This window comes from Fukomys damarensis, unplaced genomic scaffold, assembly GCF_012274545.1.
Source record: "Fukomys damarensis isolate Sample0158 unplaced genomic scaffold, DMR_v1.0_HiC HiC_scaffold_2, whole genome shotgun sequence".
Taxonomy (NCBI): Eukaryota; Metazoa; Chordata; class Mammalia; order Rodentia; family Bathyergidae; genus Fukomys; species Fukomys damarensis.
The window spans coordinates 11,602,856-11,626,567 of record NW_022900914.1 but is presented as its reverse complement, the minus strand read 5'-3'; the positions used below and the strand labels follow the sequence as shown (position 1 = coordinate 11,626,567).

At 45.2% G+C, this 23,712-nt stretch overlaps 1 protein-coding gene across 2 annotated transcripts in view; it reads left to right on the top strand.

The window, feature by feature from the left end:
* The window catches only part of Capn13 (calpain 13), a 77,712-nt gene that overhangs the window by 16,671 nt on the left and 37,329 nt on the right, over nt 1–23,712 (top strand). For both annotated transcript variants that reach the window (XM_010604668.2, XM_010604669.2), the window contains exons 3-6: nt 4,500–4,732; nt 14,594–14,666; nt 15,886–16,001; nt 20,707–20,843. In XM_010604668.2, the coding sequence (XP_010602970.1) occupies nt 4,535–4,732; nt 14,594–14,666; nt 15,886–16,001; nt 20,707–20,843 (524 nt within the window). In that variant the 5' untranslated portion in view covers nt 4,500–4,534. The remainder of the gene's footprint in view (nt 1–4,499; nt 4,733–14,593; nt 14,667–15,885; nt 16,002–20,706; nt 20,844–23,712) is intronic.

The following is a 23,712-nucleotide window of genomic DNA, read 5'->3' as shown; positions in this document are numbered from 1 at the left end:
AAGTATCAAAGACATTTCTACCATGAAGGAGCCCTCACGGTCTTTCTATCGATTCAAATAACATTTGTACACTCAGCAGTCAGGTGCTGCTCTGCTATTTGCCCTCATGTCCGTTGGTACCCTTCATCTGTACTCTGAAGTCCTGGTTGCTGTGTCCCAGTTCCTCTTGGATCTCCATACACCCTGTAATACATAACCAGAGCCAGGAGAGCTGTGGAGTCAGCCTGAGGTTAGTCACTGCTGTGGCCTGAACCATGTTCCCCCGAATTTTATGAAGCCCCATCCCTCAATGTGCCTGTTTCTGGAGATAGAGTCTTTAGGAGGAATGCAGGTCAAAGGTGTCATAATAGCAGGACCTGATGGTAACAAAAAGAGGGAACAGTCTCAATCTCTCTGTGTCTGCCTTCTGCCCCTGGCCTCCTCTCCCTGCCATGTGACCATTAAGGTGAGTATGTCAATCCAACTCCATTGGATTAGGAAATGCTTAGAAGATTAGTAAAGCACTCTCTTTGGTGAGTGTCTGGGTGAGTCACAGAGGCATGACCTTTAGTAGTAAATGTGGTCCCTCACCTATCCCTCTCTGGCTCTGTTCCCCCTCTCTGCTTCCCAGGCACCATAAACTCAGCAATTTTGCTCTGCCATGTGCTTTGCCTTGATATTCCTGCCTGGAAGCCAGCTTGCCATGAACTGACTCATCTGTAACCATAAGCCAAATTGAACCTCTTTTCTGACTTGGGGGCATTGGGTAGTATGTCCCAACAATGGGAAAGCTGACTGATACACCCAGAACTCCAAAACCTGACCAAGCTGGGAATCTGTTCTCAGACTTCTAGCCTCCAGAAAGAACTGTGAGAAAATAAATTCTTTTGTTGAAAGCCCTCGTCCAGCGATGGCAAAACATTTAGAGACCAAGTGTCCAAACGGTAACCCAAAATTCACTTACTTATCACCAAGTGCCAACACTACAGTTAACCCCAAATATTGTGGTTTTAGCTTTGAAAAAAAGCAACTGTTACCTGATGCTCAGCTGCTGGGGTGAGTCGGCTTGTGTACCAACGGAGAGGCCTCTGTGTGCCTGCTGTGGTCTATGTGCCACAGGTTCACCATCACTGCCCTAGTCTGCGATATTTTGTTATTCAGCCTGAGCTGACTAAGACGTCCCCTCTCTCAGGAGTCAGGGGAGCCCACATTCAGCTTGTTTCCTTCATAGTGAGGTGAGGAGCAGCGGGGGTTTCATAGCCCCAAGTACACGTTCTTCCTGCTTCTGAAGCTTGATCATTAGCTTACACAATTACTCACAGGAAGAATCTCATGTCAACTCTTCACGTCAACTCCTCCTGTGTCATTTTTTTTGCCACCTCCAAGAAATACTTTACAGCAAGACAGACTTTAACCTGAACATCAGGTTGGCCTTCGTCCCCCTGATTCTCTTTCTTAAAGCAGCAGAATCTTGTCTTGCCCTTGTGTGCCTTACAAAGTCAGACAAGAAGGGAAGAGAAGAAACCAAACTCCCTCTCCAAAGTGACACACAGGAAGATGGGTTGGTCTTTTCTGGGATACACAAAAGTAAAATACTGTCGTGTTCTCTGGATGAACAATCCAGAGAGAAAGGAGGCGGCCCTGGGAGGTGTGAAGAGTGTGTGTAGAGGCTGAGAAAGCTTCTCCACCTGCCTCCCTTCCAGTTCCTCTCTAAATCTCCACCCCCGAACAGCCACCTCCTCCAGCACAGACATCTGCCTGCTATGTATTCTCAGCACCTTTTCCCTTCCCACCTCGGCCTGAGCAGCCAGGGAGCAGACAGAGGTGTGATTGCCCACCATGTTTGGCCCCTGCAGGTCCCCTGAGCCCAGCCTGTCCTTAGGTTTGAGCAGGTCCTTGTCTCTGAGGGTGCCAGGCCTCTACACAGCCCTTTCATACTAAACAGTGGTCACGATCATCATATTAATAATGGTTATATATTGACTGCTTTCTATCTACCTGTCACAGGACTAAGCATTCTGCAAGCATGGTTCCATCCAAGTCTCACCACAGCCCCATCCCGTGTGTCATATCATCTCCTCTCCATTTCACAAATGATGAAAGTGAACCTTACAAGGGATTCCTAAAGTCTGGCCAACCTACTACCCACGGTGGGCAGTGGGGGGGGGCCCCCACATGGGCTGAGAATTGACTCCCTTATGTAGGGATTTTACACGATTCGAAAGGAAAAAAATGCAGCAATGCTTTAGGTTTTTATTTTTATATGCAACAAATGGCTTCTTACTAGCAATCCTATAATTGTGTTACTAAGGATAACTACAATTTGGTTCCCATAAAAATAAAATTTTATAACAGTAGCTCGTTACTGGAGTTCATCACAAGCTCCAATATTTGAGAGGACGGAGGCTTGGCAGCGCTCTGTTCGTTCCTCTGTCCCCAGGCACAGATGCCATTGGTAAACCCATAATTTTCCCAACTCTTCATTACTAGGTGTCAGTACCTTTGCCTTGAATTGATGACTAGTTTCCATCACTATCCTTGCTCTTGAATGATGCCTTGCTGCTATTTTAGCTTTATCACTATTTATTTAATTTGCTGTGGTTCTCTATGTAATCCTATTGTGAGTGGTGAGGCACGTTGAATAGTTTAGTCTGTTATTTTCCAAGAACTAGGATGAAGAAATACATATATTAGGCATGTGAAACTGCACGTATTTTACCACTTTGTACCTTAGGTTAAACCATATGAATCTGACTATATTCACCTATTTTTAACCCATAAAAATGCCAATTTTGGTGTTTCAATTTATTAGCTCAGATGTAAATTACTACTGTCTTGTCTGGAAGGCAGTTGTATGTGCAATTCTCTCTCAATAAGCATGTGCAATGACACTTAATTGGTGATATTCTGGCTCTGGATTCGTGCTATCTAAATAATTTGCCACCTACCATTATAAGGTAATGGCAAGGTAATTGCCAAGTTACTTTAAGTTTGCATATATTTTCTGGCATTCAAAATCTTGAGTGTATGTTCATGCTCTCTCTCTGTAAGGCATTTATATATGTCCTTCCTGCATCCTTTGCTCACTGTGGTATGGCAATGGGCGGGACATGCAAACTGTGGGGTCTTTCTTGCCACCTAAGCAGATGGTGGCCAAAGAATCTTCAGAACCACTACTGTAAGGCCAGGGGAGATTTCTCCATTAATAACCTGAGTTTGGGATGCAGATCTAGGTCAGCCTCATGGGCAGAACAGGTGATGCATATTGTGGTAAATGGTATCCGTCGCATCCCTGAAGCTGCCTAAAAGTAGAACCTCAGCCGTCTTTCCCTTGAGAGAACTGGACACACATTTATTGAACGCCTACTGTATGCCCACCACTCTGAAATGTCATCAGATAGGCCAAGCCTTATTTAACACTGCAGTGAACCCTCTGAGGCTGGTATGATCAACCCATACAGATGAAGAATGAAGAATTAGGCTCACAAGCTTAAACTCTAGCTCACTTTTACAGAACCAACAAGTAAACGGTGAGAGCACACTCACGTGTCTATTCCCCACTGCTTTTTCTTTTTCCTCTTTTTCCTCCCCTTGTTTCCCATATTCAGTTCATTATTGAACCCTATTGGTTCTAATTCTAAGGTGATACTAGGATCTGTGTCTCCCCTCCACCATCTTTACTATTTATGTTCCATTACTGTCTCTCCTATAGGCAAAAGCAGCAGCCTTATAGCCTCCTCTCCTCTCTAGTCTCTACCCATCCTCCCCACCTTCTAGCCCCCTCTTGCGCCTAGCAGCACCATCACATTGACAGACCTCGCAAGACTCCAACTCTTCCATCGCCCTGCAGTGCTGATAGGATATAAAACACTTCAGACCCGTTGCCCAGCCCACCCTTCTGGCCATCTCACCAAACCCTCTAGTCGCTCCACATCCCCTCCACACCCACGATTTTGCCAACCCAGTTCTCCACCTGGCAAATTTTCAAGGCCCAATTCGCAGGTCACTGCCTACTGAAGAGTCCTCCCAGACTGTTCGTAGAGCGCATAGCCCCTCCTGTTTATTATGTCCACAGGATTTGGTACACATTTTTAATTGAATAATTTCTGTTGTGCAATATCTGGTTGTTGAAATGTCTCAACCGTCTTTCCTACTTGATAACGAGTCCCTGAGGGATAAAGATCATGCTGTGCCGTCTTTGGATTGCTAGTGTTCAGAATGCCAGGCACAAGTTTACTGCTCAATAAATGTGCATTAAATATATAGATATTCCCACAGCCTTTGGTGCCCATAAAAACATGCTGAGAAACTATTTGGTACAGTGGATTGAACACTGAACTGAAGTAGGGATTAGTTCAGGCTCACCCACCAACTTGGCTGTATCACCAGGCACAAGAAGGATCTGGGTCTCAGTTCCCCCACTTATAAAAGGTGGAGACAAGAATGCCCTTCTGGGACTTACATCTGATGATGCCAGGTCTTGACCACTTACCCCTAAACGTATGCATTTTCCTCACCAGAAGGAAAGGACCTCAGAAGTCTTCCAAGGAGAGTCATGGCACATAACCCTGACCCTCTCACAGAGACCTCCGTCATCAAGTTCAAGGATCAGGACTTTAACTCCTTGCGGGACCATTGCCTGAGCAGGAGAAAGTCGTTTGTGGATGAGACATTTCCTGCTGAACCTTCTTCCATAGGCCAGAAGCTGCTGCAAAGAAAAAACCTTTCCACCCTGAAGTGGATGCGGCCACAGGTGAGTGAGCCCTCCGAAGCACAGGTAGCTCTGGGTCCCGTGGAGCAGCCCACCATGACACCTTCCAGTGGAAGGAAGATAGACCTGGGACAATTTTCAGACATGGACCAAACCAAGCTAGAGGAAGAATGAAATCAACCCAGTCCCTTGCTACAGTGTTATATCTGCTCAGTGAGACGGGAAGGTGCCTGGAGTAGGATCCCCAACGATGGGTCCCCATCCAGTCCTCTCACTGAGCTTGCCACTAAATTAAAATGCCTCTGTTCTCTCACAGGAAAAAGGGGAAGCCGTGGGTGTGAGGCTTGTCATCGCTGGTCTTTAGGGTTCTCCCCCCCCCATAATTGAGCCCATCTATCAGCCTCTCACCCTTTATTCTCTCCAGGTGTCAGTGTCTTTATGTTCCCTTTCCTATTAGAATTTACTCAAAGGGAATATATCATGTCAGTAATTTATACTATAGGATGAATTTAAATAATCGCCTTGCCTTTCTCTTTTTTATTCACACTCTCAATCTTGTAAAGGCTTGATCACCCGTAAAAGAATTTTAGACATCCACTGTAAAATGAGGAAGATATAGCAAGGCTATGTTCAAACCACTCACTCCCCTGCCTCCACCGACAGCTGTTCACTGCACCTTGTAGCAAGGGCGGGGGTGTCTTTTAATAGTTCATGTCACGGAGAGCAGCATGCAGCAAGTACCAAGCACCAAGCCTGCTTTTCCCTTTTGCCCCATCCAGGCTCTTGGGTGGTACCACCTTCACCCAGGCGGGGCTTCGGTCTCCAGGAAATCTATTCAGCCACATCCAGAACTATGCTAATTCGAATCAGTGGACTAATTTAGAACTACACTCCCTTAATCTCAGTATCACAGACTCTAGAGCCAGCAAGCTCTGCAGAGCCCTACCTATGAGTCCATGAGGCTTTGTGGTGAGACATCTAGATACAAGCCAAAACAAGAGGTCTCCCTGGTCTCTCTGAAACTATCTCAGTTTTAGAGCATAGCATACTTCACAGGAATCTCAAAGTTCTCGTTGCCTCATCAGGACTACTGTTGATTCAAAGGAACTAAATAAGAACCCCACGGAGGGTCCTGGTGTCCAAATGCCCTATTCAAGTCTCCAAACACTGCTGGCGGAACTAGAACAAGAGAAAACAGTACCAAATTTAGCACACAAATGACAGTTTTATCAACACCATTACCAAGCACTGAATGCCAAGCTCTCTACTGAGCACATTAATTAAGGTCAGTTTAAGTTATTTAGCAGAGGTATTTTCCGATAACACCCAGTAAGAGGCCATGATACCCCAACAGTATCTGTCTGGTTCATGGATAGCAAATTCCCTTCTGCCCTTGGGAAGCAGAAATCATGACCAAGCTCTGGAGGACACAGCTGGCCTCAGATGAGACAGATTTATATTTAGAGGAAGGAGAGGATTAGTGAAGGTCAGGTAGGGCCTGAGATGCTGCTTAAAGAAAGAAAGATGGGTGATTTCCACCTTCTTTGGTCCCCCTCATCAGCCATCAGTAGTAAGTCGCCAACAACAAATTCTTCTTCTGGCCTTTATCTCCCAAGAAGTGCTGAGGAGGCAGAGAAGTCTATTTTTAAAAATTCTGAAGGGTCGTTTTTTTCCCTTTATTATTTTCAAAAGCTGAGATTCTTTTAGAAAGTGGTGGATTCTTTTTTTTTTTTTCTTTTTTCTCACAAGGTGCTGAGCCATAGATGAGAGACCATATTTATAGTCTTGAGGAATTTATAACATTTCTATTTAGAAAGGGTGAGAGTTTCTTATTATCTAATTTCAGCAACATCTTAACTTGTGATGTCTTGTGGGAGTAAGGAGAAACTGAGGCAAACAAGTGAAAAGCCTCAGGCAGAATCATACTAGGAAGCAAAAGCAGAGGAGGCAGCTAGGGGCCCTGTGAGTTTTGCTTTCCTCATCGGAAAAAAAAAAAAAAAAAAAAAAACACCTGAATTTTCCCATGTGATTTTTCATTCTAGCACCTCTTTTAAAATATCATATTTCTATTTGCCACTTCACACAATTACCGATGCTTACTTTGCAAGGACTTTCCCAGAGCTTTCTGGATGTCTTCTCTTATGTCCTTTGTTTTCTAATTTAATAGAAAAAAACAAAATGAGGCTCGGACTGGTAATGAGACTCGCCTAAGATGACACATTTAGTGGGGGGAAAGGCCCTGGATGTTAAACTAAGACTCCAGGCCCCACACGTTGCGTGGACTTGGACTCGACAGCTTCATAAGGACTTTGCTGGGATTTGGATGAATGAATGATTGACTCTCCAGTTGCACATGTTGCTGGTTTACGTGTGCAGTAGAGAAACCTTGGGTTGGTCCATTTTCCATGTAGCACGGCAGAGGGAAAAGCCAGCTACTCACCTCTTCAACACAGTGATGTCCTTGACGGCCAAAGCTTATAGCTGTGACTGCCAAGAACCTTAGGAAGAGAGACTCTACCAGCCTGGTTCAATCCCGGGTGGAAGAGCCGACACCCACCGTGCTGACCATAACATTAGCCTGGTTGCAGGTGCTGTGATTCACTGAATTCTCGTAGTAACTCTGTGCTGAGGTCCTAATAGTCCCTTTTTGCGATGAGAAGCAGACACAGAGAGCAGAGTGACCTACCCAAGTCACCCACCTAGACAGCGGTAGAGTTGAGATTTGAACCTTGGTGTCTGGCTCAAGATCTGAATTCTTGACACCACGCTGCAGTGGTACCTCAGTTCACAAACTTAAGTCTTTCCATGATCCTGTCACACACAGAGTGAGACGAGAATCAAATAAAATATTCCCGTAAAGTCAATACTGAACCTCATCACTGAGCTTGATTCGGTTCTCATCCCATTTAGTTTGCAACCAGAATCATGGAAAGAATTAAATTCGTGAACTGAGGTACCACTAATCGTCCCTGTAAGGCTGCATCAGAAGCATACATTATATTCTGGGCTTTTTCTGACCACCAGTTATATTTTCTGCAACAACAGAATCCGCTACGTCATGTGGGTAAACAGGACACAGTCTCTCAAAAGTAGATGTCTCCATTTATATTCTGCCCTTATTTCCATTTTTTTTTTGGTGAAAATAATAGGGATTAAAAAATAGCACCTGTGCCTCATCTACTTATTTTAAGGAGTAAATGAGTACAATACTGAGAACAGAGTCTAGCACCCTTAGGTACTAACTAAACTGTGGCTGTGGTTCCTGTGATTGACCACAGAGGGTTGTCTTACAGCAGCTGCCTTAGGCTGTTCCCCTGGCCTTTCGGCATTTCCTTCATCCAGACAGCTCAGCTTCTCAGCCAGTTTTAGCAAATGCTCCCAAGGGGTTATATGGGTCAGAGGAAGACGTTGGGGGGATAATTTTTCCCCTGCATGGACCTGACAGCCTAGTAGGAAATTTGTTAGGACTTGGATGGAAGGAAGGAAGGATGGGTGGATGGATGAGTGAATGACTATCTCCAAAGCGTTGGCAGGAAGTATGCAGAATACCTTTCTTCTCATATTCTGAGTCCCATCGCTACTTTTAGAAGGTTGCGGCTTACTCTGTAGCTTGCTCAGTGCCTGTCCAGAGGTCTGGTGGGTGCATCTTGAACTTCAACTGTATAATGGCAGAGAGGGCACCAAGGCTCCTGCGGCCACCTCCACATGCTGACCTCTTCGAGACAGTGGGGAAACTCCATACTCCAGGAGACTGCTAAACCACTGTGGATATCGTACCTTGAGTGTTTATCTCAGTTTGGTAGAAACTTTGCTTTATGTCCCTTCTCCGTCTCCGTCTCTCCCTCTCCCTCCCTCCCGCCCTCCTCCCTGTTCCCTCCTCCTTCCCTCTCTCCTTTTCTTCCTTTTCCTGCCTCTTCATTCCTCTTCTTGTCCTCTTTTCCCTCTAATAATTAATCTGATTCACAATTGAAACAGATACTAATTAACAATCCGCTTCCTTCTGGGCCTCTTCGTTTAACACCCTCTCCACCACCGTCTTAGTCAAGTACTGCAATAGCCTGTGCCCTTAGAGTGAGCAGACTCAAGGACTCATCCGTCTTGGTGCTTCTGGAATCCCTGGTCTCGGCAAGAAACAATAACAAGCATTATACTTACACAAGAGCTATGTGTGTATTATTTCTGTAACCTAAATCTGGTGCTCAAGGGATCCCTTAGGAAGATTTTTATTTTGTGAGTAACAAATCCGATTTGTCAAATGTGCACATGTGTTAGGTGTAATGCTAAACACGTTATATTCAAGTATTCGTGTAATCACTCTCACAATCCTGTGATACTAATTGTCCTCATGAAATATATGAGCTCAGAAAAATGGAGGAAGGGAAGATCCCCTTCTCTGTCTGAATGATTGAGCTGAAACAGAAGTCTTTCTTGCCCTCAAATTGGGAAGTTCACCACTGGCTCCCTTAGTTCTTAGGCCTCTGACTCACACCACTAACTTTCTTGGGTCTCCAGATTGCAGGCTGTGGACTGTGGGACTTCTCAGCCTATACAATTGTTTGAGCCAATTCCTCACAGAAAATCTGGGTAGTTCTTTCACTGTTCATTACACAGCTACTGATCCCATGCGGCTATCGAGCCCTTGAAATGTGGGCGTTGTGACCAAGGAACTGAAGTTGTAGTTTTATTTCATTTACATAGCCATAGGTGGCTTGTGGGTGCCATACTGGACAGCATAGAATTGTAGGAGATGACAGATCTTCACAACTGTCCCCATTGTGTCAGACCAGACCGAGAGGTTGGAATTTTAGCTTTGTCCCTATTCTGTAGCGAAAGATCTTTCATCTCTCAACTGGAGAATGGGCAGTGTGCCCAAAGCATGTCATCTGGTGGGTGCTTGGAGCTCCGCATGCAGCCCCATTAGGGGTCCAGCCTGTGGCCTGGCTAGGGAAGCACTGCCTAGCCAGGTAACAGTGCTTATCATCGAGGCAGCAAGAGCAGCTTCTGTTGGGATCTCTCACAGAAATGGTTTTCCTCACACCGAAATGGGGTCCTCGGAAAAGGAAAAGGTGAGAAAGTAGAGGTAAGAGTGTAGGGTAGGTTGAGAAGACATCCCATCGGGTAATAGGTAACAGAAGGCAGCAGAAGTGACTATGCCAGCAGCCAGTTGCCACTGAGCCAAAGAACTGCGATGCCAAAGTTTCAAAGCTCTCTGGGAAAAATAGAAAAGAGAATGACATTGCCACCTGTCTCAGCCTAAACTCTGGCCATTGTCCAGAAGAGCCGAATGGCAGGATGCTAATTAGGCCCAGGGTTCCCTCATCCAAGAGCAGAACACTGTGTGGGATACTCATGAGCAGCCTTCAGAGAGAAAGCTGGGAGATGCATATCTGTCACAGCAGGAATAGCACCTGCAGAGATGACGCGGGGACGAAGGCCAGTTTGGTGCCACCACAGAGACACAGTTTGCTAAGATCCCAGGGACTCTTGCATTCTGTGAGCTTCTGACACATTTAATATCACAGAAATCACCCCACAACCTGGAACTAGTTTACTAAGCTTACTTGGTTTGTCTAATGCCACTGGCTTCTGTATTATTCAAGTTTCTCCAAAGACACAGAACCAATAATATATATCATATCATATATATGTATATATTTGTTATCAATAATTTATCAGTGTATACATTGATACTTTGTCCTATTGTACCTTCTACCTTATAGAGCCCATTGATTTCATAGCTATATATTGATGTGCTTATTTTATATACAGTAAATCCCCAATTTAAGAACAAGTTCCATTCTGGGGGATCATGCGTAAATCAGATTCCTTCCTAAGTCCAACAAAGAGAGTCTTATACGCATTTGGCATAAATATACAATGTAGTGTATAAAAAAGCCAAACACACACATGGATACTGTACACTATCACACTATACAGTGAGCACACAGCAGCAAAACTGCAACAGTGTCCAGTAGCCCTGTGAGCTACTTCCACAATTTGTCCACATCTGTGAATGTTCCTCATGCAAGATTCATTGGAAACTTGAATGTTCTCAAGGGGACTTACTGTGTATTAGGCAAGCATGAGTTATGTATATTTTGCAAGTATGTTTTAAATATTGCATGTACATTTGATTTTATATGTGTGTAGATAGTGTATTAATTCACGTATTAGGAGAGGTGTATTGTGAGGCAGTTGTGGAGACTGAGTCCCACCGTACATAGCCTGCAGCCTGGAGACCCAGGAAAACCGGTGGTGTGAGTTGGGGGCCTGAGACCCAGGGGAGCCACTGGTCTGGTTCCCAGTTGGAGGAGGGCAGAAGTCTGATGTCTAAGGTTAATCAGATAGCAGAGAAGGAACAGATTCTCCCTTCCTCCTCCTTTTGGCTGTTCAGGCCCTCAGTGGATTGGGTCTGCCTACCTGCACAGAGCAAGGCATCTGATTTACTAAATCCACCAATCCAAATGCTAATCTCATCTGCAAACACCCTCACAGACATGCCCAGAAATAATATTTACTAGGAAGCACCCTGAGCTGGTTAGATTGACAAACCATTATTCATCACCACTTCCTTCTGTATGACACAGCATCGGGGAACATTCATTATACCTGGGAAGACACTCGATGCTGAGGTGGCCAGACGGACCGGGAGGGCTCCTTGGGGCAGACAGCTGATTCCTGTACAGGCTGAAGCGTGTTGCTCAAGGTCTCTGAACCTCCTCGCTTGTCCTAGCTGGGCCTCAGAATCCCCTGAGGATCAGTCCCCAACTCTACCTCTGACCAAATGGCCTCCCAACTCAAAGCTGTGGGGAGCAGGGGCCCCGCTATCTCTATGTCCTTGAAGCTGCCAGGTGACGCTGAGTCACCATCCGGTAGAGTTCAGCCTGAAGCCCCAGGATCTTATCACACTGACCTCACCGTTGCCCTGGTAGGCCCAGGGTACCTGCCGGGGCAGAGCGTTTCCACCTCTCAGCCAGTTACCCACAGTTCTCTAGGGGCTGTGTCTCCCTCAGGGAGTCAGCCAGGCTGACTGCAGTGCTTCTGGGCATCATTGACAGCCATGCCTTCCTTCCCTCATTCTGAGCGAAGCTCACAGTGGGGAAGGAACAGGCATGTAGAGGACAGGAGGCATAGGTGCTGTGCCCCAGCTCTGCTGCAAAAGACTCCGGTATTTCCCTGTAAATGTGATACTAACAACTGATTCCAGGTTTGAAATGGTGGTTGTTTAATTTTCATCACATTAAAATAATCATTCTGCTCCAAATTAGCACAGTTTTTGCTCTTGAATGGTAACTTCTATTATTTTAGGTAAATCATAGAAAGTTGATGTGTATCTATCAAATGCTTTCATAATATTTATTGAAAGGACATAAATTTTTCCCCCTTTGGCTCATGTAAGTGCTATTTTATATGAGATGTCCTAATGTGAAACCATCTTTGCGTTCTGCAGTCCTACAGAAAATCTATTTGATAGCAGTCAAGAGGAGCTTGGTGTGTGTGTGTGCGTGCGTGTGTGTGTGCGTGCGCATGTGTGTGTTGGCCATCAAGGCTATGCTGGCTACTTAAATAGCAGCAAGATTCTTCTTTCTTTTCTTAGCACTGAAATTGTAACTGACATCGAAATGGCCCATTCCCTGAAAGTTTGGGAGAACTCAGCAGGAAAACTGCATGAACTGTACCTAGAAATCTTTACAGGTTATTAGGGAAATAGTCTTTGGAGTATAAAAATACTAGCCCAAGGTGATTAATCTTCCAGGTTATTTACTAATTTGAGCTATTTTTAGCCATGTTAATTTCCATCAGAAAATTATTAGTATTTTAAGATCATTCAGCATAAAACCTTACATTTTTTATACCTCTAACGCCCATTCTTATTTCTAATTTTATTGGGGTTTCTCTACTGTATTTGCCAAACGGTGGGCTTACATTAATCCCCACCCCAAGTAGAACCATTATTTTCTTTATTAATCTTGCTGTTTTTCTCATTTGTTTTATAATTCACAAATTGTTCTCTTTATGACTTCCTTCCTCTTACTTTTGTGAGGCTCTTTTGTCTTCTTCTTTTTAATCCATGAATTGACAGCTTAATTTGTGTTTTTATTCTGTCTTGTTTAATAATGGATGCATCTAAGGCTGTGGGTCTATCCATGAGCGTGGCCTTTTTAATTTTGCAGATTACGGGAGGAGGGAATCAATATTTATCGAACCTGTATCCAGTCAGATGCTGTGCTAAGTATTTCCCATCCTCTCTCCATTGCAGAATGGAAGGACTTGTCTTGTTTTGCGGGGCTGTTGGGAGCCTACAGGGAATAATTTGGAATACAGCAGTGAGTGCTGGGCAGTGGTTGCGTATGGCAGCCTCCCAGCTCTCCTTACCTTTGGTTCCCATTTTAGCCATGAGGAACTGAGCTTCAGCAAAGGAGAGGAAACTGCTCCAGGTCTCCAGGTCAGAGGAGAAAGACTGGGAAAGGGTTCCACAGCAGGTCTCCACAGGCTGTCCCGTGTGTGTCACAGCAGGGACTCCAGCAGGACAGCAGAAGAAGAGCTGAGTGGTAGGTCAGGAGGATCACTGCCTTTGTTCTTGCTCCAAAAAACATGCGGTTTCCAGGGTCTTCTCTAATTTCTGAGAGTAAAAGATCATAAATGCCTCACTCGTAACAGGAGGCCAACTTTTAGAGTCATGATTCCTTATTTCCCGTAGAAAAGAGGGGACTATTAGCTGTTATTAAAGCACCCCTGGGTTATTTTAAAACCAAGCAGACTGCCAAAGCCCCATGGGACATTCTTCTAGCTTGCTGGGGCTGGGGGAGATTCTCAGGTTCAGCCTGCTCTGGCTTTCCCTCTCCCAGGAGAGCCGGTGTGTGCCTCTCCTAGTGTCTGATGGACTCGCTTAGTTGTGAGTGAGAGGATGGCCCCTACACTGCTGCTTGCAGATGGACACACCTTGTTTGTGAAGGTCTGGCAGGAGCCACAAGTGCAGAACTCTGTGCTTTCATGGCTGTTGAGAGAGTGAATCTTTTCCCACTGTGCAGCCCTGCTGCCTGAGGACTTGTCAATATGAAAAAAAATGATAAAGGAGTGTTTACCAAATTACGCAAACATACACCATGGAAATCTGAAAGAGCTGCACAGAAGTCGCTGAGGATAATCCTGTGGGGTCCTAGCAGGGGACAAACCCAGAGGGCTGGTGAGCGCTCGGGTAGGAGCTGGACCTTCAGCCCGGTGCGCCCCCAAAGTGCCAGGTGACCCCACCTCAGGAACTCTCACATGGGTCTTCTCTACTGGGAGCTCCCTCAATGTCCCCCACACTGTAGAATCCTTTGGGACCCCCTTTTGTGTAGTGGGCAGGAGCAGATGAGTAGGAGACTGGGGAAGGATGGAGTCCTCCACTCAGTCTGGGGTGAGCCAGAGGACAGATGCAGATCTGAGTGACCGGGAGCCTGTTGTGTCCTACGAGGCACATGGCTGGACGTGGCTTTCTGAGAGATACCATTTCATCAGAAGAGCTTTCCTATGAGAAACCGCAGTACTTTATTATGTTTAGAAAAGTCTCATCTAGCTAATGTATCCTATTCATTTTTGTTTCTAATCTCTTAATAAAACACTGGCTTATTGGGACCAGAAGGACGGACTATTTGACAAAAGACCTGAGTCCTTACTTACGTTGTTTCCTCATGTAGTTTGCTTATGCGTCCATTGCCTGTCTCATCAGTTACGTATTCACCCCTTTGACGCTTGCTTTACAAAGAGCAGTAAAACCTGAAGAATGAAGGGAGCTTTACTAATTAAAAATTTAAGCACCTGTTAAGAATTAACTTCTACCCCTCAAAAATCAAGTGAATGATGTTGTAGGTACCGTGGAGGGGTGAAAGAGGCTGACAGGTTTTCTCCTCCGCTCTTCAGGATTTATCATCGGGCCCACCTCACTTTATCCTGGAAGGTGCAAGCAGATTTGACATCCGACAAGGAAAAGCAGGTAAGAGCTTGGCATGTGCTCTGTCAGCTGCTGGACCTGGGCTTCACCTGGGCAATCACAGTCTTGGACCAACTTGACAGGTGCCACTCGGCCGCCAGCTAGAGTCCACCTGTTAGAATATCACCTGGTTGGAGAAAGGACCTCTCTGGAGGTGTCTCTGTGACTTCTGTGCCAACCACAGTGCCTGACGTGAAGTAGCACTAGGTGAAGAAGGCAGACTCGGGGAGATAGGCATATTCAAAAGGGCTCACAGTGATATCTAAGGAAAAACTCGAGACCGCATAGCTCACAGAGGAGAAACCCCCCCCATGTGGTCTTCTGAGGACCCTGCATGGGTTGGGAGGAACAAAGAAAACACCAATACAGTTTATGTAAGTGTACAGAGTACCACTTCTACCTGTGTAAAAAACTCACTGTCACTTTAGCTCTGGACTCCTCTGGCAAAAAGAGAACCAGAGAGCAAATTGGACCTCCATTTTCTGCCAAAGCCTGGGGCTCCCCGTCCCTCTTCAGTGCACTGTCACCCACCACTACCACCACCACCACCTTCACTCTGTCTTGCCTGGAACTGGCCCCAGAGAATCCTTTACCCCGTTCTTCTCTCTCAGCGAGCAAAACTTCCTTAGAGGTTGAGCATCCTAGATCAAAACTCCCAAACCCCTAATACTCCAAAATCGGAATATTTTTTGTCTTGGTTTGGTTTTTTGAGACAGGGTCTCACTATGTAGTTGAGACTGACCTGGAACTCACTATGTAGCCCAGGCTGTTCTCAAACTCACAGAGATCCTCCTGCCTCAGCCTCCCAACTGCTGGGATTACAGGCGTGCACCACCATGCCCTGCTTTGAAACGTTTTGCTCACTAACACAATGCCACAGGTAAAAACTTTCACCCCTGACTTCATATGGCATGTCACAGTCAAAACCTATGTGCACTAAAAATATTGTTTAAAATGTCCTTCTAGTAATACATATAAAGTGTATATGAGACAGATGAATTTCCTATTTAGACTTGGGTCCGGCACCCAAGGTAACTTATATGCAAATATTCTAAAACCTTAAAAAAAAAATTAAAATTGCAAACTCTTCTGATCCCAAGTATTTCTTGGGACCTGGATTCAGAAGGAAGTGTCCTGACACTGGTGGCTGGGACTTGTGAGATTGTGGAGTGGGGCTTTCAGGGACATCCAGTTGGTGTCTCAGAACTTTATCTCCTCCTAGGGGACTGCTGGTTCCTGGCAGCACTGGGCTCCTTGACCCAGAACCCTCAGTGTCTGCAGAAGATCCTGATGGAGCAAAGTTTTTCACACCAGTATGCGGGGATTTTCCATTTTCGGGTATGTGAGCTGTGGGTGCTCCTTATATATGGGGCCCTCGGAGAGACCTGAATGTGCTCATGGCCTGCGGCCCTGCCGCGAGAGTGACCTTCATGTGCTGGTTACCCTGCCTATGACCAAATCGGGACTTGGGCTTATGACCTGACCACCCATAGGGAAGGTGAGGGTTAAAATGTTTTCGTTGAAATAAGAAGTGATAGGAATAATTAGCAAAAGAAAAGGAGTCACTGATCCAGAAGCCTGTAACTATCATTCACCTCTATATTTATCCCTGTGCCAGGATATGGTATTTTGATTGCAGGAGTGTTATAGGACATCACAATATCTGGGTAGATGAGTTTTCCTTCATTATTAATTACCTGTTTCTCCAAATCATCCTGATAATTCTTGTGCATTTATTCCTCCATGGGAATTTTTAAATCATTTTGTCTAATTAAAAAGAAAAGCTGCTGTGATGTTGAATGGAGCTGCATTCAATTTATGTGTTAATTTGGAAAAATTACGTTTTTATTGTTTTAATTATTCCTTTCCAGAAACATGGTATATCTTTTTATTTATTCAGAATTAGTTTTATGCGCTTCAATAAAATGTTACATTTATGTTTTCGTATTGATGGTGTACCTTTCTTGGTAAATTTATTCTCAGATATTTTTCAGTTTTATAGCAATGTGAGTGAAGCTTTTAGGGTTTTTTTTTTCTCATTTCTAGATATATGTCACTGTAAAAGAAGAAAAAGCTGTGGTGTGTTATACATTGCACCACCTTACTAAATTCTTTTATTAGTTCTCATTTTTTTCCTTTAGTAGAATCTGCATTGTTTTAGTAACCTCACAACATCTGTAACTAACAGTAATTGTGTCTCTCCTTTTGATATTTGTGGAACTTACTTGCTCTTTTACCTCATCACACTAATTAGAACCTCACAATTTTAAGTCAGTGACAAGAGTCAGAATCTCACCTTCTTGTGATTTTCGTCATATACTTTCTTGATATGCTGTCAGATTTAATTTGCTAAAAATCTTATCAGAATTTTTGTACCTATATCACATGTAAAATTACTTGCTAGCTTGTTATTTTTATCACATTTGAGTTAGCTTTTTAAAGGAAACTGATTATAGCCTACTTTTTAATTTGAAATAATTTAAATGAAATTTGCTAATCATTGATTAGCTGCCCTCTGAAAGTAATATAGACAAGATGGAAATAAAGGAAAATAGATAATAGTTATACCTCCTTTTTAAATGAGGCTTCTTTAACTCTTCAGTGTATTCAGTAGCTATTAATTTGCTTGGGCCACTTATTTCTATGAAAACTTTTGAAATTTATAGTATTCTGGAAAAAAAATCAACTGTTTTCCTATATTTCCAAGCTATGAAGTAGCTCAAATGATTCTGTGAAAACTTATTTAATGTGTATAAATCTGTGGTTAAATCTACTTTCTCGGTCTCAGTGCTATATTTTTATTTTTCTTTTTTTTTTTTTTTTTTAATCCAGCTTGTCTTAATCCAACTGATCTGTTGTATTGATTTTGTTCAACAAATCAACTTTTGGTTTTCATCATTCACTCTATTCTTTTCCTTTAAGGTATTTCTTTTTATATAACAAATTTAAATTTGATTTTTATGAATTCTCTTTTACTTTCTCTTGGCTAATTTTCTTTTCTTTCTTTTTGTGGTACTGGGGACCAAACTCAGGACTTTGTGCTTGTGAGGCAGGTAGTGGAACCACTGAGCTAAATCCTGGGCCCTTCTTTTTTCTTTTGTGAAACTGCATTAAGACTGTTATTCTTTTTTAATGTTAAAAGCCTTTCAGAATATACATTTTTGGGCCGGCTTCCTATTATTACAATTCCCTCTCATATTTTTACTTATGTTGTTATCGATCTCATTTTCACTGTCACAGATAGATTTCTTACCAAAAGAATGCCCAAACTCACTCCTTACCACTGCTTCTCCCCTTCCCCCTCCTGCCTTCCTTGTTTGAATTTATCTTTCAGTAGATAGATGTAGTCCTTTACTTTTCCAAGACTGCGTGCAAGTTTTTCATTTACACTCACAAATGACATTGTGGCTACCGGTAGGATTCTTGGATCACATTCCTTTTTCCTCAAAATTTCCCTTGTCCCATTGTCTTGTAGCTTCCAAAGTTGCAGAGGAAAACTCTGTTGTTAATCTCCTGTTTTGATTTTGTGTGCAGCGTGTACTTTCAAACTGTAAGTCTCTAAGAGCTTCTCTCTCTCTGGAGTTCGTCAGTTTTCTCTAGAATGTATCCAGATGTGTGCCTTTGAAAACCCATTCATTTTATTGGTGCAGCTTAGAAACACACAGTAGTCATATTCACTGTATGGAATTTGTACCTGTATGTGATATATCTTGATTCACATTTTTCCCACTCCCCTGCCTTCCCTTCTACCCCTCTTCTCCTTCTTATTTACACGAGATTTGTTTCCATTCTATCCTTCTTTTCTCATTTTTTTTCTTTTCCCTACCTTCCTTTCCCTCTCCCACCTCCCTTGTTCCTCTTCCCATGTGAACATTGTCTTCCTATTTCACAATATTTATTATACATTTTGGTCCTTATTTACACTTCCACTTTCTCACACCAGAGAATGTGATATTTGTACATGTGTGTCCGATTTATTTCACTTAAAAGTGTGGTCTCTATTTAGTAAGGTGCATCCATTTAGCTGTAAATGTCTCAAGTTTATCCTTCTTTATGGCTTTATGTGTTGTGTTTTTTTTTTTTTAACCCACATCTTTATCCATTCATCAGTTGACAGTCATTTGGGTTGTTTCTAAGATTTACCTATTGCAAGCTGTGCTGCTATGAACAGGGGTGTGCCTCACTGATGCTTTTAATTCTTTTGGGAAGATGCCCAGAAGGGAGATGGCTGAGTCAAATGGAACCTCTGGTCCTAGTGTTTTGAGGACTCTCTACACTGATTTCCACAATGGTTGCATCAGTCGCACTCCCACCAACAGTGGAGAAGGGTTCCTTTCTCCCCACAGCCCTGATCAGGGCAGCCCAGCAGAGAGCCAGCATTTGTTATTGGTTGATTTCTTTTTTTATTTTTATTTTTTGGCACCAGGCATCGAACTCGGATCCTTGCGCTTGCAAGGCATGTGCCAGACCACTGAGCTAAATCTCTGGGACAGATTTCTTGATATAGGTGTATATCTTTTAAGAAATACTCTTGCCTGGGGTGCAGTGAGCCTTCATATCTGAAGACCAGCCTCCTGCTCAGATAAGTTTTCTTCTGGGCCTCCTCCTGTACCCTGTGTTCACTTCCTGAAGTCCAACTACATGCACTCTAGGTCTTCTGACAGGCCCCCTGGTGCTGCCACCACTGCTGCTGGTCTAAGGACTGCTCTGAAGACTGAACTAGAGAATCCAGTGAGCTGTGCCTGGATCCCCACAGGGCTGCCAGCATTGGTAGGAGCAACTTAGGTGGTTATGACAACCAGTAGCCCAGGTGGGACACACACTGTCCTTTTGGCTAGCAAAGAAAGTCACATAGTTCCCCGGAAGCAGCTGACCTCCGAAGACCTCTTCTTACCACTGTGAGCTTGGGTAGTGCTCTAAAAAGCACCCAGCACTTGAGGGACACCTTGGATGCTTTGCCCAAACACTTCTGGTTTCCCTGCTGCTGCAGCCTCACCACCCCACATCTTATTACTCACTGCAGCAGGGACAGAAGTCCACAGCTGCAATGCTCTGGCTCCTAAATGGCTGTGAAGATATCTCCTTTTCTTCATCTTTGCTGACATGTCAGTCTCTATCTCTTCTCTGAAAACATGTCCTCAGCTGGCCATGACCACCCACTGTCTGGGACATCCAGCTGTGGAAAAGACCATGCGGCCAAGAGGTCACATGCACCCAGCTTTAGCACAACCCACCTAGTGGAAATTTACCTTCAGTGAGGCCCAGGCTGAAGCCAGCAGCCTTGCCGCTTCTGCAGCACAGGGGATGCCAGCAAAGAAACTCAAATGCCTGGCCTTTGTAATGAATGTTCCTCATTTGGCAGTGTCCCCAGGTGAACCATTTAGAGCTGAATGCTAAAGATGAAAACAGTCTGTTTTGGAGAGGAACATCTGGCTCATTTGCACTCTTAGTGGTGGCAGTGCCAGCCAGTTTCATTGCTTTGCTGTAGTGGTAAGGCCAGTGTGACATGAGGGTAGGCGTGCCAGAGTGAGGCTGTCGCTGCTCAGTCCCCCTGAGCCGTGCACATCACTCTGCCTCCAGGCCCTTGCCCATGTGGTCCTCACCATCTGGGATGCCTTCCCTGTGTCCTCCCCACCTGGCTAAATCCTGGCACTCCCTCAAGCCCACAGCTCTGGCAGGCCCTCCTCCCCATTGTAACCCACTGCTCTTCTTGCTATTCAGGGGCTGCTCCCTCTGCTTCCCTTCATATGCATAAACTACCTGCAGAGTTCACAAAGGACTTGCCAAAGCAAGTAGTAGCAAAGTCAAACCCAGGTGTCTTTCCCCCCTGTCAGTATCTCCCTTGGTTCACTCTTGTTCCCCCTCTGCCAGTGGAGATGACATGCTTGTCCCTTGGCTGAGCAGGGATTTTGTTCTACATCTAGTTTGTTGTTGTGTCATGGAGGTCATGTTGCAACTGTGGAGATCTTTTGGCTGAGGTTAGAGGCCTGCAGATGTTCCGCTTTGCCCCATCTCTGCTAAGATGTGCTTGTCTCTCTTCCAGTTCTGGCAGTGTGGCCAGTGGGTGGAGGTGGTGATTGATGACCGCTTGCCTGTCGTGGGTGAGGAATGCCTCTTCGTGAAGCCTTGCAACGGCAACCAAGAGTTCTGGCCCTGCCTGCTGGAGAAAGCCTATGCCAAGTAAGTGTGGACCTGCCTCTCTGCACAGAGTTTCAGTACTAGCTCTGGCTTTCCAGAGTCTTGCCCTCCCAGACACTCCCTGCCAGCTGGTCCCGCAGCCCTCAATAGCCCCCAGAATGTAAGCATTGTCCCTGGAACACGAGAGCCTTTGCCACCTGGCGAGGCATCCTCAGTGAACAACCACTGTGTATAAGGGTCAATGTTATGGCCATCAGAAGGGACCTCGAGGCTTATAGCAAGGTGTGGGGCTGGTAGGGCCCAGGCAGAGCTATGCACAGACAGTATTGTTGACATGCTAGTGTAAGAGTCCAGCTGAACTGAAATCGTCCTCGGTATCTGAAGGTAAGTAGTTCCAGGACCTACCCAGGGATATTAAAATTCACAGATGCTCAGGATCCTTATATAAAATCTCTTAGTATTTGCATATAACTTAGACATATACTTGAAATCATCTCTGCATTCCCTGTACTACCTAATACAATGTAAATGCTATGCAAATGGCTGTTGTATTGTTTAGGAAATAATGACAAGAAAAATTGTGCACATGCTCCGTACAGGCATAATTTTCCCAGTATTTTCCATCGGCAGCCAGTTGAATCACAGATGCAGGGTTTGCAGATACAGAGGGCCAACTGCACAATATCTTAGTCAAAAATGACCTTGGCTCCCTGACCTTCAGAGTCAGGCTGAGGCTACAAGACGGGCCAGCACCTGACAAGGCTGGAGGGAAGGATAGGGTTCTGCAGAGCACGAGGAAGGCCCAACAGCAAGGGCCTTGGTGCGATACTTCAAATGGAATCCCAGGAAGTTTGAGACCCCGGTATCACTGTGAAGTTGCATTTGTGTGTGGGTGTGCTACGGGGTTTGCCTGTTCTTACCTGGCCAGCACGCCATGCTCAGGGACTAGCTTCTGAGGCTAACTCAAGGATTTGTAAGCATCCCAGTTCATGTATTTTGCTTGGTCTTTGGGGTGGCTTTTACTCAACAGATGTTTTCTGGGCATTTCACCATAGGCCAGGTGCTGTGCTTGGCATTGGGTCAGGCACGGTCAGGCTGGCTCAACTGGATACATACAAGGGCATGCACACACATGTGTGGGGGGAAGGGGCACGGTTGGAAAGACCCTCACAGGTAATGAAGAGGTGCTCAGATTTTCCATAGCCAGAAAAATGTGAATAGAGTAATGAAACATCCTTCGATTCCTATCTGACTTTAAAAGTTAAGAAGCTGGAGAATGCCAAGTATTTGTCAGGAAATGGAGGTCCAAGAATCCTCAAACAATCCTACAGGGAGTGTGTCCCAGGCAGTCTTCGGAAGGGCCACATGACATCAGTTAGATTAGTTACAGGCACATCTCACACCTGGTAATGACACTGCCAGAGGGCCCCCTAAGGGACAGGCCCAAGGCTGCTCCTGAAGGCACTGGGGTAGCACACAGGGTCCATCACCAGTGTGCACAGCTGCCATGGGGCAGGACAGCCCAGCAGAGATCCACACAACAGTTAGAAAGTACAGATTTGATCTCCGCATAGTGACCTGGGTTGTCCTCAGAATCCCGATGCTGAGCGAATGGGATGAGAAACACTGAGCAGTAAAACACAAACCCTATTTATGGAGACGGAAGCTCTGTGAGTGCAGCGTGCCTTTTCCAAGAACACATCAGAATAAAAAAGGCGCACATTACACATCCTGAAATGGGTGGAGAGGGAAGAGAATGAGGATAGAACGATGGGGAGGGTGAAAAGAAAAGGAAGGAAAAATGCTAATCAAATGAATGACAGCAAAATAAAGCAAACAAGAGCAGGACCTTGCAGTGGTGATAATGAGAGCGGGGAGAAATTGGTGATGAAATCTTGCAGAGTCCAAGGGTGAGGTTCTAGCAAAGTCTTGACCTCAGGACCTGGAGAACCACACTGGTGGGACTAACTTCTCTGTGTTGGCCCTCTACTGCCCAGCAGCCTTCCCTGGCCCCATCCCATCTCTACAGACTCCTGCTAACTTCAACTTCTGCCGGACACTCACTCCTTGCAACTCCCCTTAAGCAGCTTGGCCTCAGCGCCTCTCTCTGCACCCTTGGACTTTGGCTTCTGCTGCTTCTACTCCATCCACCACTTCTTATCTGGATCCACTTCCAGCAGACAAGCACCGGGCTGACCAAGCGCTGGTCTGGTCCCCGTTGGCCCATTCAGCCATGGCTAACATCCTGTGACCACAAAACCCCTGTGAGCAGGAGCTGTGGAAGGGACAGTTTCCTCCAGAAGGGACTGAGGCAGGAGGTAGCTAAGAGACCCCACAGAGAGAGAAGCCTTTAAATCTCCCTTCTTGGTGAGATCCACCTTCTTGAGTTAAACTTTAACCCAGGTCAGGGCACCCAGATCTAAAAACAATGGGAAAGAGGAAGCAGGAAGCTCACCTCACACAAAATTAAATCTCTGGGTGCCCGGTATTGTACATCACCTGTGGCCAGCTCCAGCCCTCATTACCATGTCTGGACTATGCAGTTCTAACACAAAGTCTCATGGGTAGAGGCAAAACCTCAGACAAATTCCTCAATCCTACCCCAAACCCTAATGCCTAAAACCATCAGCAGCAAACTCCCTCTAGCTGTGAATCTTGTCTTGCTGGGCCCCCTCCTACCCTGTGGAGTGTGTACTTTCTCTCTGAATAAATCCTTGACCTTGCTGCACCTTTTGGGTGTCCTCGGTTGATCTTGATAGCCTGGAAGAGCCGGGTGTGGTGGTGCCCACCTATGGTCTTAGTACTCAGAGGGCTGAGGCAGGAGGATGGCTTGGAGTTCAAGGTGAAGGCCAGCCTGGTCTGTAAAGTGAGACCTTGTCTCAAGAAGAAAAAGGAGGAGGAGGGGGAGGAG